Source organism: Stegastes partitus, unplaced genomic scaffold (assembly GCF_000690725.1).
Source record: "Stegastes partitus isolate 25-593 unplaced genomic scaffold, Stegastes_partitus-1.0.2 Scaffold1882, whole genome shotgun sequence".
NCBI lineage: Eukaryota > Metazoa > Chordata > Actinopteri > Pomacentridae > Stegastes > Stegastes partitus.
The window spans coordinates 385-15,114 of NW_007579613.1; the positions used below are offsets into that span (position 1 = coordinate 385).

At 39.0% G+C, this 14,730-nt stretch overlaps 1 protein-coding gene across 1 annotated transcript in view; it reads left to right on the top strand.

Annotated features, from left to right (window-relative positions):
• Positions 1-463: 463 nt before the first annotated feature.
• Positions 464-14,730, top strand: part of LOC103373009 (protein unc-13 homolog B-like) — a gene marked incomplete at its 5' end in the record, with an annotated part of 64,103 nt that continues 49,836 nt past the window's right edge. Inside the window, 7 exons of the mRNA XM_008302798.1 lie at positions 464-532; positions 1,903-1,992; positions 2,538-2,678; positions 4,959-5,113; positions 6,831-6,916; positions 11,130-11,256; positions 11,815-11,911. Of these exons, the coding sequence (XP_008301020.1) occupies positions 464-532; positions 1,903-1,992; positions 2,538-2,678; positions 4,959-5,113; positions 6,831-6,916; positions 11,130-11,256; positions 11,815-11,911 (765 nt within the window). The remainder of the gene's footprint in view (positions 533-1,902; positions 1,993-2,537; positions 2,679-4,958; positions 5,114-6,830; positions 6,917-11,129; positions 11,257-11,814; positions 11,912-14,730) is intronic.

The following is a 14,730-nucleotide window of genomic DNA, read 5'->3' on the forward strand; positions in this document are numbered from 1 at the left end:
GTGAAGACTTTATTCGTCATAAATGAAATTCTTGTACCAGATATTGTGCAGAAAAAAAACTAAATGCAGTGCTTAAAAGGTAGAAAAGCAATGTTTAAGTCTGATCAGTTATTGAATTAAAATAATAGGACAGTTAATCAAAGTAAATCGACTATAAGTTAACAGATTATTTGTCACCTGCAGTGTTTCAGAAAAAAGCTCAATAAGCATAAAACCTCCTGTCTAGACTTAAATACACTCCTGTAGCTCTGTTGGTTTTATGTTTGGGCACATGTTGAAGAGTTGGGTTTCCATCCTGACTGAGACATCACATTCACTCTGCTCCCCGCTGTTGGACGAAGCACATCTTCAGACGCCTTCAAACACACGCCGGCCAATAATTGCTCACGTCTTCCTCGCTGTCTGACAAAGTGCGAGACTCTGAGTAACATCTCTTTGCTTTTTTTTCCCCTCTTTCCATCAGCGGGATCGTTTCGTGAAGCTCCTGGATCAGCTGCACAACTCCCTGCGCATCGACCTCTCCATGTACAGAGTGAGTAAACCCCTTCAGACGCTCTTTTCTTCGCCACCTTCATTCACAACAAGAACACACATGAACTATGAATTTATCCTCTGTTTCAAACTAAAAAAAATATTCACTTGCCTCCAGATGCTGCAAAATAAAATCTGCTCTTTTCAGATGTCATTTATTTTCCCTTTTTTAAAAATTATTATTCTGGAGGTTTTTTAGAACTACTTTTGTTAGTTTTTTTTTACTTTTTATTAATTAGAAAATGTAAAGTAGATATCAGTAAAACGCCAGGTAAATATTGATATTTGCTAAAATATTAATAAACTGTCAGAAATATATAAATATAAATGCTCAAGAATATTATTAAAATGTGCAAAAATAATAATATTGGAAAAATAGCTACATGTCCAAACACTTAATTAAAATGTCAGAAAATGTTAATAGGACGTCAAGTAAATATTATTACATCTGAACATATGTCAAGATATATATATGTCTGAAAATTATGTATAATACCTCAAAATACTAATAAAATCTTGGAAAATATTAATAATAGTCTGAAAATAATAAAATATCTGAAAAATATCAATCTGTCCAAACATTTGATTAAATTATCAGGAAAAGTGATTATGTCTGAAAATATTAGGATGTCAAATAAATATTAATACGTCTGAACATATTCGTAAAACTTAAAAAAATATATAATTATGTCTGATAATTAAGTGAAATGCCTCAAAACATCAATAAAATCTTGGAAAAAATGTTTACAATTCTTGTTAGTGGGCTGAATGAAGAGTGACAATTGTGTTGTTCTGTTCATCATGCACTTTAGAGCATCCATATCACACCACAGGTCAGTTTGTTTACACCAAACATTTACCCTCAGACGCCTCAGGATGCTACAGCAGAACTCTGCACAACAAGGTAAATGTTGAAGGAAACAACAAACATGCTCCTGGTGCTCCTGACCTGATGCATCTTATTTTGTTCTGGAAACTGCGGCTCTTCCGCTGTGAAAACTGCTGTTTCTTCTCTTGGTGGTAGCTGCAGACCCTCCTCTAAACACCAGTAATGATCCTCCACATGAAGGCTGCGTCATGTCGGATGCTAAATGACACAAAATGTGATGTTTGCTTCCCAGTTTGAGATCCATGGCGGCATTGCAAATGAGCACCTACGAGTCAAAAAACATGTGACACAGGTCCTGATGTTGATGGTGAAATATGACTTGCCCACTTGACCTGTAGTAGTAGCTCACACATTTTGCACTTTCCATTAAGAAAAAAGAAAAACAACCACCATGATTGACAAGATAGCCTTCAACTAGCCAAAAACTTTGCTATCCAAAGACACACATGGTTAACTGACTGTGTACTCGTGTTTATGTGCAGAACAACTTCCCAGCCAGCAGCAAACCTCGCCTCAGTGACCTCAAGTCCACAGTGGATCTTCTCACCAGCATCACGTTCTTCAGGATGAAGGTAGAAACAACAAATCAGCCCATAACATCCCAAACGTCATGTAACCAAGCATCAGATACATGATTGATTTTACTACAAAGGAGATGTTTTTAAAAGCTTTTTAATGGTGTTTTGCTGCGTTAATCTAGATTTATTGCCAGAGTAAGATCACTGCACACCTACATTACATAACCTGAAGCCTCCACTCAAAGTCAACACAAAGAGCCCAGAGTTATTTGTGCTTTTTGTAGGTTTTTGTCCTTTTCGTTGGGCTAGAAACTGGAGAGCAAACACAGACTGCAGTGTTGTAGGATTGATTGCAGCCTCTGATTAATGTGTCTCAGAGTGAGTTGGTGTTGACTTCAGGTCTGTTACAGGAAGATTGATTCCACAGCGAAGGACACAGGAGCACTGATTTGGAATGAAGTCAGTCACAGCTGCCTGTCGCCAGAGTTTATGCTGTGGATTACCTGATGAAAACGTTGTGATAATCTTTATATCTACCTGCTGTGTTGCCTCTGAGCTTGTGCATGTTTCTGTCATGTTCTCTGTCTGATGCTGTGCAGGTCTTGGAGCTGCAGAGTCCTCCCAGAGCAGCCAACGTGGTTCGGGATTGCGTCAAGGCCTGTCTGAACTCCACCTACGAGTACATCTTCAACAACTGTCTGGAGCTCTTCAACCGTCAGTTCCAACCCGCTGTCCAGCCGGTGAGTTTCTCAACTCTTATCATGTAACATTGCGTAGTTTTGTGGGAATGTGCAGCCGCAACAACGCCTCCCAAACATCCTGAGAATATTTCAAATGTTCCACCATTGTTGATATACAGTGATGTCCACTTAGTGTCATAGCGCTGTATAGAATATCCCGTTTATGATCATAAAATAGCAAAGTCCTGAATCATTTCCTATATAGGCTATAGTAAAACTGTCTGTCTATTGTCATAGAATAATGTCATAATCCTGTTTTCTGTCATAACGAAATTCCCCGAAATTGATTCCAGGAAAAACATTTGCCCGTTTAGTCACGGTCGGACGATTGTTACAGCTCACGGGCCGAGCGTTGGTGATGTGTGACAGATTATCTCACCCCGGTCAGCCGTGGAAGCAACATGTTTGTTTGTTTGTCAGTTACCTGCTCACCTGAGATCTGCTTCACTGAGTTGTTCACACTGTCTGACATTAATGAGGGCATGTCAGATTGTTGCAGAGCATGTCGTCACTCATAACTGAACTGCTCAGCTAGTTAATCATGATAAGCTAATCCTCTGTATACCCTCTGATGAAAGAAAATAACATTTATTGATGGGCTCATCTTGAAGCCTGTTTATTGGAATATCCTGGATATAGTCATAATAACATCCTGGACTGAGGGTATGATCATCAACGGGCAGCACTGTGTCACATTACTGGAATGTTTTGTTAAAAGAAAAAAAATGTTAAAAATACTTCTGTCATCTAATTTTCCTAACCAAAGCAGGAAAATTTGCTGCCTTTCAACCTCCGATTTTTAAATTTCCATTTGAAAACTGACCTATTTAATTATAGAGGTCAGATTCTGCTGCAGAAAAGCTCACGATGCAGAGAACCATTTCACACGGTGAAACAGTTGCAGCGACTTCTGCTTGGTGGAAAACTCAAGCCGCAGTTTCGATGCTCTTAGAAGCTCATCACTTGATCCTGCAACAACACGGTATTTTGAATATTGCAATGAGGCTTTAGTCAGCTTTAGCAATCAGAGGCAATGTTGCACAAAGTTATTTTTATTTGGCATGGATGACGCTGAACATAAAGCTGACGAGCATCACAGCGTTTACAGCTATGGCTAATTTTCAACCCTTGTTCTCGAGTTGGGTTTTTCCGTAAACACTTTAATTAAAATCCACAACTTTAATTCTCATTGCACCACAACACACCACAGACATGAAGGTACAATAAAAAGCAATGGGAAAATGCACCAACACAAACAGCTGCAGCTTTACTTTGCCTTTAACCAGCATTTCACCTTTTGTTGTGAAAAATATTGGTTAGCAGCGAGTTGCACAGTTGACAGCTCTTTACGGAGAAAGCTGGTTGTCCAAATTCAGATCTGTGATGTGACATTTCACAGTTTTTTATTCAACATGCTCCTAGTTTCTCTGTCTTGTCTTTGGATATTATGAGGAAAAGTGAAGCCTGAGCAATAAGTCTGTTGGAGTTTTTAGAGCCTCTGCCAACGTATTCATCATACGCTCTGAATAAATATAGAAATAGCATGCTGATGTTAGCAGTTAGATTGTTGGCATGCCAATATTTGGGAAGTTGTGTTCTATTTTTAAGTTTTACCACCTTTTTAGTGGAACTTCTGCTCTTGTGTTGCAAACTATCGAAAGTCATTTATTGGCACGAGGGTTCCTGAAGTGTGTTTTGACAAAGTTCTTACACATTTGAGAATTTTTAAATCAAGCAAAAACAGGAACTTAATCTCCGCTTCACCTCCTCCAAATAGCGATATTAATCACAGTAAATATGGTGCGCGTTGGCTTAATTGATGCACTAATGAACTGAGCTTCCATCACTCCAAGAATTTTTTTTCCAGAACGCTGAATATTTTTAACAGTGCCAAGAGAAGATTCATGTCTTAATGTGTCTAAAGTCATTAAACCGGGCTGGTTCTGGTATAAATTAACGCTACTTTGCATGGCGATCATGGAAAAAGCTCTTTTTCAGCTTTATGGAATGTGCAGAAGCTTATCACACAAACATGGAGGCAGAACTGCTTTAAATAAATCATTTCAGAAGAGCGTAGGAATAATATTGTGATAAATTAATCAGGGCACTCTTGAGTTGCTGGTTTTTGTTCTGTGCCGTCGAACTTTTTGAACTTCACTGAATTCCTGCTATTTTTCTCTCTTGCAGCCTGAGCCGGAGAAGAAAAAGAAGAAGAAGAAGAAGGAAAAAGTTGAAGGAGAAGAAGAAGGAGAAAAGAAAGAAGAAGAAGATGAGGAGGAGGAGGAGGAAGAAGAGGAAGAGGAGAAGAAAGAGGAGAACCAGCCGGAGGAGCAGGGCCCGAGTATCCAGAACCTGGACTTTTGGCCTAAACTCATCACGCTCATCGTGTCCATCATCGAGGAAGACAAGAACTCATACACACCCATCATTAACCAGTCAGTACTCAGCTTTGTCTCACTTGACATAGTGTCGTGTCTTTCTGAGCGCTAACAGTGGAAATATGTGAAAATCTGCATAATTTTACAAAACAAAATGACTGTCATGACATTCAGTCATTCAGTTTGTTGAATTATTTCTTGCAGCTTATTGAATTTACTATAAATCACAACTAATAATAGAGAAAAATGTTTTGCAGCAGCCTCCTTTTGCAGCACACAAGGCTTTGACCTTCTTTATTTAAGTGGCACTTTTCTAGCTTAGTGGTATTCAGACGTGTCTTTCATTTACCTTTTCACACGCATATGTACACAGTAATGGCAACAGAGCGGCCATACACTTATTGTATAAGGAAGCTCAGATGATGGCAGCGAATCAAAAGTTTCCCTTGCCTTAGTTATTCTACAGTTAGCGACAAAACATGTTGGCAGTTTGTTCTGTTTTGAACACTACCATAGCTTTTGTAAATATAGCAGAGTAATGGCGTCCTTACCAGACAACAAAGTCTTTCTCTGTGTGTGATTCGAGCCTCTCTGTTGTACATTTTGGCAACTGGTTCAGCCACATTAGCATGTTAGTGCATGTGAGTCCCTCCCTTTGAAATAGTTGGCTGTCGAGATGCTTTGAAAATGTCCAAAAATGACTACCTACGCCGCATCGAACAACTGAAAGTGCAGTGCAGAATACATAGGTGCCTCCAAAATCCGCCAAATTAAAAAACACTGGTGTTTTATGGAAGTTTTTTTTGTCTAATTTCAGTTTCATTTAAGCAACATATGAGAGTCTCTTCTGCAGTTTTTTTCCACTCATGGCAGCTCCATTCTGGTCTTTGTGTGTCTGGTTTCAGAGATGAGTTACTCTAGTCCATATATGAAGAGTTCATTTGCAAACACAGATAACTTTATTTTTGTAGATTTTCAGAAAACTGATTTTTTTGTTGTTTACTTGAGTTAATATCAATCAAACTGAAGTCGAGTGGATCTGACTCAGCAGAAATGACATGACAAAGATAGAGATGACTTACATTTGATTGATATTGTCTCAGGTGGACGATGGAAAAGTGGGTTTTCTGAAGGTTTGTGAAGATGGAGTTATCTGATTTTGCAAATGAACTCTGCATATATATATACACCTATGTGGTCTAACAGATCAGGGAAGCAGAGACAAATGTAGAAAAGATAATGTTACTCGAGTCAACAGCAAATTAGTACGGCTACTGTACTTTACTTTACAATGCTTAAAATGGTTGTTGCTGGATAATTTGTTGTTGGCACTCGTGCATACAGCACTTTTAATGCCATTGCCGCTGTAGCAGTAGGCTGATAACATATTTGTGTATGTATAGAACTCCTTTATTGTCACTGTGCAAGCAGCAATCACATCAGTGCATTCACACAATCAGACAACATTTTAATTATTAAGTTTAATTAGAAAATATTAACAACTTGTAAGAAAAAACAGCAGGATAGCTTATTTTTTCTTATGTTGCACTTCTGAATATTGCACATTGCCAAACATATACAAAAACATAACGGCTTAAAGTCGTGCAAAAATGACATACTGGGTGCTGTTAAACTTACTGAAAGATATTCACTTCAAGTGTTCTCCTTCTAATTGTACATGCACAAAGAGCTCAGTTAGCATATTAAAGAGAATATTAACATGCAGGCCCAACCTCTAGCAGACTAGCTGAAGCTTCTGCTGCGTGTCTTTCAGGTTTCCTCAGGAGCTCAACGTGGGTAAAGTCAGCGCCGAGGTCATGTGGATGCTCTTCGCTCAGGACATGAAATACGCCCTGGAGGGTAAGACTGTGTGTCTGTACAGTTTGTGTATATCTGAGTTTGTGTTGAGAGAGTGAAAGAAAGTCTTGCTGCCTCTTTCGTCCCATCTACAATCACTTTTCTTTTCTTTTTTTCACTCCACAAACGCTCTTTATTTCCTTTGTCTCCTCCAGTTTTGGATAAAATCGACCACTACCGCTTTAAAAACGGTGAGATTGTCGCCTAAACATGATGTAGCTGATGGAAAGACACAGTCAGAGAGCTGTAATCTAACAAAAAGTGCTACGCTGCCTCTTATGTTTCTTTTTATTCTAAAGTTTTGATCTTCTTTGATCTGCAGCATCAAACAGTTCTGTAGGAACCTTTGCCCATCCAGTACAAACTGTTCCTAAATTTGGTGCTAAATTAAATTGTAGGAAGCAGATTCAAGTTTCTAACTAGCTGGAAGTTGGTGGATTATTTAGATTTTGAAATGAGTGAAATTCTCTCTATTCTACTTTACGAATGTACGCACTCATGCGCTGAGGCCTTTTCAGAATAAAAGCACTAACAGCTGCTTCAGTTTAGTGAGTCATCGTCAGCAGAGGGTTCGTTTGTCTAATTTGAAACCCACTTAGCTGCTCAGTATTCTGGCTTTTGACTGTGTCTCTTAGTAGAAACTGTCAAAACTAGTCGACTGTAACCCTTGTAACCCTATTTTAGATGATTAAGCGTTAGAACAAATCCCTCAGGAGACCGATTTCTAGATAATTTTCTTATGTTTAGTCCATCTTCAAGCTCCTCTAGTTTTCATCTTTGAACAGTTTTTTCTTTTTCGTTTCTGAATCCATTCTCATCTCATTCATTCCTGCAACAAACCTGCTTCTCTTTTTGCCTGAATTCTCATCGTCTGCATCGTCATTCTGTTGCCATCTCAGCTCCCGCCACATTTCGCATCCGCAGAATTGACTTCTACGCCGGTAAGACGTGTGTGTGTGTGTGTGTGTGTGTGTGTGTGTGTGCGCACGCGCGCCAGACGAGTGTGTGTTTCTATGTCATCTGTAGCGGGTTTTGCATCACGGACCACTTTTCTGTCATTACAGCCGTGAAGTTAGAACATTATTCTGTCGGCGTGTTCACATGCTTGTTCATGAATCATGTAGCTTTTGCTTCAGGCGTTATGTCAGTACCAGTTATGCTGAATTTCTAGAAATGAGACGATAATGGAGAAAAAGAGCCGGGCAGCATTAAACCAAAACTAGAGACCTGACATGTTATTTGGTTCGTATACCTACGAATGTGTAGAAAATAAAATAAAATACAGATGATTCTCCCAGCAACACATCTTTGGTGGCCTGAGATTCGAAAATGCAGCCAATCACCATAAATATTACCCATAATAATCTGTAAAGTGGGTTTATTATCTATGTTCTTCTTCATCTGTTTAAAAATGAGCCATAACTTGATGTTGTTCTGCAGCTGAGGCATTGAAACCCTTTGAGCTAAAGGATTTTTTAAAAATTTGTTAATAAGAAAATCAGCCTTTTTTGACACTCTTTCGAAAGTCTCCATCTATTTTCTGTATTTTCTACTATAAATATATCAAATTAAACTCTAAAAACAGTGTGAAAGAGGTTACAAGAAGCAATTATCACCTGATTCTGCAGATCCTCTTGACTTTGAAAAGCTTTACAGCTCATTGTTTAGCTGTTTGACATCACTGTTCCACTGTTTCCATCACCATAGTGTGTTTTCAGACAAAGCAGGCAGCTGTTTTGTGCCCAAAAAAGACTCTAAAAACCTTCTGTAAACTACCTGCTCTGCACTAAACAGCATCCAGACGCTGATATTTCTCTTGGTAGGGACCAAACTCGGAGCTAAAAGAGGTCATCTACAAGTTATTTCAGATTGAATCATTTTTTATTTACAGTTACTTTTGTAGGACCTGAATATGAAACATTAATTTAAACCTTAAAAAAAAAAAACTCTTTAAATTACACTATTATCTTTCCTTTCGTTGTGCTTTTCTGTGCTACAAAAAAACAGAAATATTTTGTTGTTGTTGCGACTGGAACCTCTGTGGACTGCAGCATCGACTCTTCCGCTGTTTACTGCTGCTTCTTTATATCTTCTAATTAAAGCCTGTACTTAAATTAGTGTGGGGATCTTTCATTCGTATTTTCTGTTTGTTGCTTCACAAACAGCTCTGATTGGATCTCGATGAAAACCCCCGTGCAGAATCATCACTGTGTTGAAGCGTTTTTAAAGTTAGAACTAGTTCAAGCAAGTTGCTGTTTTTTCCAACTGTGTATTTTGTGTGTAACTCCGCAGAAGTGTTGAGAAACTTTTCCATTTTTAATACTATTAACTCCCACACTCAGTTTAAAGGGGGCGTGCAAAGGACAGGCTGCTCTTTGTTAATTTGTTTATTGCCCTGTGCATCCATTACTTAATTAATATCTTGTGTAACTCCACCTGGAAAGTAATGAAAACTTGGAAGGTTGAGGCATCTGAGTCCTGTGCTGATGTTATTCTTAATAACTGTCGCATCTCTGATCGGAGTTTGATAAAAAACTGAAGGAATAATGAGGTTCTTTGTCTGCAGACATTTCAGGAAGAGGCAGATAATCAGTAGATATGTTGGTCAGCTGCTCTTTTAGTTTAACATAGTCAGACTTTCTTTTAGTTAGCCGGCTCAACAAAACCTAAAACCCCAGTCGGAGATAATGATGGTAGTTAACAGCTTTCTGTGTGGAAGCAGGTTTTACTCATCAGGCTCTGAGCGTGTTCATGTTAAAGGGGCAGTTTGACGAGTGATTTGACTTTGTTTCTGCACAAAACTCACCGATTACTACGTCAGCTTCTATCAAGAGGAACGGGTTGGTTATAATGGCTAGCTATGAAAAATACTAAGAAGAAATATTAAGGAAAAAGTGCTGATACTGCAAACAAGAGAAGAGAGATATATGATAAGAAACTAGCTATTAATAGTGTAAATTATTCTAACTATGTAAACACTGAATGCATTCTCAAAGCAGCTGCTCAATAAAGCTCTTAAAGTTTGAACTTCATATCTTTAAACATGATATTGACCAACATTCAGGTCTGACACGGTTCCATAATACATGGAGAACACTTGTGTTTTTGGCCACATCAAAGTGAAAATAAGGTTATTGATTGAGTATTCCAATAGAATAATGCATTTGTTTCTAGTCTGTGCTCGATCAGCTGCAGAACCAGCTGTGTAAAACAAACTTGGAGGGAAATCACTGAGCATAAAAACATATTTATGCATTTTCTGCATCACCAGCTGAATACATGTGGGTTCCCGTGGCAACACAACACATACAGTTTGTTCTACAGCACCTGCACAACTTGTTCAGTTTTATTATCAACATACAGCTCAACAGGTTTGCTGAGAATCTGTTGAGAAATGTTGAGAAGGAGACGCTTCTTACGGCCAATTTGCAGCATCAGTTGCCATGGTGATCTAGCAGGTTAAAAGGGACGTCTTTAAGCTCAACATACCTACTAATCCATTAATCCATTAATCTTGCTTTGTAGTCAGATCAACTTACTACCTTTTCATGGTGATTATGAAAAGGTCCACAGGTCTGAACATTAGATTTACGAGGTGTGTCAGAAAGGTTCCAGGACTGGTGTCACAGAAGATACATGTCAAACCCAAACTACAAACTACCAGTTTTCCCCTTCAGACGATCAACCAGCACGTCTACAAAGAGATCCTGCTGTGTTTGCTTCGTTCAGAAGAGGCAAGAGTTGTGGCAGGACAAGTCTTGGCTGCTTCACCATGACAACGCACATGCTCACAACGCCCTGAGTATCCCACAGTTCCTGGCTGAGAAAAACATCTCCGTGCTGGAGCAACCTCCCTACTCACCCCACCTGGCTCTGTGGGATTGTTTCCTCTTCCCCAAGCTCAAGGGGGTCATCAAGGGGACCCGTTATGAAGACGTGGATGACATCAAGATGGCTGTGACGACGGAGCTGCGGAGGATCCCGGAAGAATCCTTCCAGGAGTACATGGCGGCAGAAAAGGCTGGGAAAGTGGGTTAGACTCCAGGAGGATTAGTTTGAAGAGGAAAACTTGTAGCTTGGATTTGAATGATATCTTTTGTGTCACCAGTCCTGAAACTTTTCTGACACACCTCGTATAGTTTCAAAACCTTCACCAAGACATCGCAAACCTGTTTATTTATTTCTGTGTGGTTGTTTTTAAAATTTTTTCCTACAGAACATGAGAAGCATAAGCTCTGTAAGACGGCCGACTACATGAACCTGCACTTCAAGGTCAAGTGGCTGTACAACGAGTACGTTAAGGACCTGCCAGCCTTCACAGACGCCGTCCCTGAGTATCCCGCGTAAGACGCAAGCTTTTCTTCTTGTTCATTATTTCCCATAATCCCTGCTTCTCCGGGACAAAAGCGAAGCTCTTCATTGATTTTCGTCTTTTCAATGGGATTTTGCCTTGTTACTGCACAAACACTTACTGACACTCAGACACTTCTTTCAGGGTTTGCACTAGAAATAAAGACGACAGGATAATCTTATGAATAGCACCTTTTGTTGACACCTTTCTGTACTATAATACAAGTTGTTCCACACACAAATTAAAAGAGCAAAATGTTTAACAGAGTACAGAATGAAACAGACCAGATACATCAGAACTGCAGAATTAATCAAAGGATTTCTGAAAGATGTTTTGAAAGAGAGAGAGAGAGAAAAAAAAAAACACTTCTGAATCTGAAAGAATTCTGCAATAAAAGATTCTTTTTTTCTCCCTCCGTTGGAGCGACGCTCATTTAAAAAGACAAAAAAATAAAAGCATCACATGCAGTAGCTTCCCTCATGTTTTGTGTATGAACGTTTGAGGTTTGCCGGGTGAAGCCTCGCTGAGTTGTGTCTCGCTATTGTTCCAGATGGTTTCTCCAGTTCGTCCTCGCCTGGCTGGCCGAGAACGAGGAAGTGTCGATGGAGTTCATGCACGGAGCGCTGGAGAGAGACAAGAGAGAAGGGGTGAGTCGGAGAAAATGGAGTCAATGTTTTCAGCTTCGTGTCCATCTTCGTTATTTAGAACTCAGATTTGTTTTTACTTTAAAAATCAGGCATTTTAGCCTTTTTTTTTTTTCTTTTTTGAAGCAGTACAAATAAATAATACAGCCCTCCACGTGAAATGAAAATGCTATTTGGAGCCCAGACTGCAACTTATTCAGTGTGTAACTGTGAAATTTTGGTTTTGCAATTTGCAGCTCTGATTTGTGCAGATTTTCTGAAGTGATTGTTCTTTGTTGTGGTGTTCAACTGGTTGCTGTTAGCATGAAGCACACATAACATTCAGGTACCTGTATTTGCTCGTGTGCTGGCTAACTGCACAAACTCATCAGCATCAGTTATGGTTTGGGATTCATAATTTAGTAATAAAAAAGAAGCTGATTACATCAAGCTCTACGTTTTGGAGCTATAACAGAGATGAAGTAAAGTGTTATTGTTAGCTAGCTGGTTAGCTTTAGGCTACAATTTTATTTTTTATTTTTTGGTTTACATTTTGCCACCATTAAAAGTGAATTAGCTAATTAAAAATAAATAATTAAAAATAATTAGCGATTATCAGCTAGTATGTACAAGGCAGCAATGGATCTAAATGTGATGATTCTCAGGCATATTCTGTAAATATTAGCAGCATTTTCCAATGGTTTCTGAGCCATTTATAAATCTGCTCATCATTCCATCAATCATGTAGCTAAACAGGCCAAATTAGCGGCTCAGACTACATTAGCGATCTGTTTAGTTGTTTTCTCACTAGCATGCATCAGTAGTGTGCACCACAGAGGTGTTTGGCTTAAAATAATTAGCTTGCTCTCAAAAGTTACGCTATATTTTACAGAAAATTAAAGCACTAAGAGTTTTAAACGTATGCAATGTATTTTGCATCACTGAAAAAATAATTCCATACTAGTCTTTCAGCGTTTTGTAATTCAATTAGATAGGAAACTAGAGTCCTGCGAGTCAAAGGTGAAGCCATAAATGCAAATTGGCTTTTACTTTTACGCACTACATACAGCCTCAACCTGCAGTCAATCTAACAGCCAGCAGGGGGCGACTCCCCTGGTCGAAAAAGAAATCAGACTGTATAGAAGTCTATGAGAAAATAAACCTACTTCTCTCTTGGTTCGTTAAATCAGTAAACATTTTCCTAACAAGTTTAAGGTTTGCTAGTTTGAAGACTTTATTCTTTACAGCATCATGTTCATTTCGGAACTTATCGTCTGATTTAGAATAAAATAGACAATAAAGCAGGGTATCATTATTTTTTTTTATTTTTTTTTTTGCCTTTTTCAGATTTCTTCCTGCCACGGCTTAAATAGTATGAACAGTTTTGATCCGGGAATGACTTTGAACAGAAGTAGATGGTGCTCATGTTAATTTCTAAATGACTAAATGATCATATCCTTAATGGTGCCATCAATGAAAGATGAATGAAAATGACTGTGACATGAGAGCATGTCTGAACTTGAACACACTCTACATCTCGGTGAATGCATAATGTCTGCGTCCATGTGTGTTAAAGGCAATCTGCAGATGCTGTATTCTGAATTAAGCAGTTTGAAATGGCACCGCCTGAGTTTAATGTGCAGTATTTCAAATTATTCATCGCTAACTGCATATTGCGACATTTTGCTCGCAGTTTGAGCGACGATCCCCTCGTCGAAGCGTCAACAGTCAAGAATCCCATTTAGCATTTCACCATAAAGCTCCTATTTGCAATTTATTGTTTCCCACTGGAGAGAGAAATTGCACATCCAGACAGTGGAATTTAATTTGGCCAGAGAGGATCAATTTGCTGGCTCCCCCTCATCAGTAAATAGACATTATGTTTGTGATAGAAGCTATTATGATTGGTGTAAAACTTGCACAAATATTGTCAGTTCGTATTCCGTTTGCAAATAACCGAGGTCTGGCTGAGGGGATCGGAGAGTTGATATGAGAAGTGATGGAAGGAAGAGACTGAAATGTGTAATCTAGTATCATGTAACAGCCACTTCCTGAGCATTTGTTGCTTCCAGCAGCAGACTGAAACCTTATTTCTGCTGTAGCGAAGGACCCAGAGAGTAATCAAGGTTAACTTCCTGCCACAACGACAGAATGAAGGACCGCTTCAGTCTCGTGACCTTTAGTTCACAGACTCTTACGGATCGATGAGTTCGTTCGGCTCTCATTTTGGAAAACCTGGTCCCAGATTAACTGAGTGATGGACAAGTCTCGTCTCTCGACCTGCTGCTGATGGTCCCACAGCGGCACTTTATCTTCATGGAGCTTTTTGGGTTTTTTTTTAGAGACTGGAGTTTATTCTGCAAAAAAAAAAGTTTGTGTTAACTGAACACACCGACTGTGCATTAATTCATTTTGAGGCTCCCCAAATGTTTTTATTGGTCATTAGAGAAGTCTGAGTTTTCACACTACAGTGGGCACAGAAGCCAATTTAAGGCCGCCTTCAGACCAACAAACTTTATGAGATCATTTTCATCCTAAAGCGGAGATGAAGAGGGCCGTGTTTGTTTTCTGTTTTTTGCGGTCGGTACAGTCACTTACGTTCATGCGGTTTTGCCTGCATGAGCACTGTTTTCTGTTTTTCTTCATTTTATCATCATCAGACACCAATTGAGAGGAAAGAGTTCTCTGCTTTGGAATAAATCAGCTCTCCACATGCTAGAAATTGGCTGTTTGACTGGGACTGTTTACATTTTTGCAATGTCTACAAACTGTTTTTCATACAACTTCAGAAAGATTCATCTTCCAACAACTTCCAACCATAGACTGTATAAAAGATGGACGTA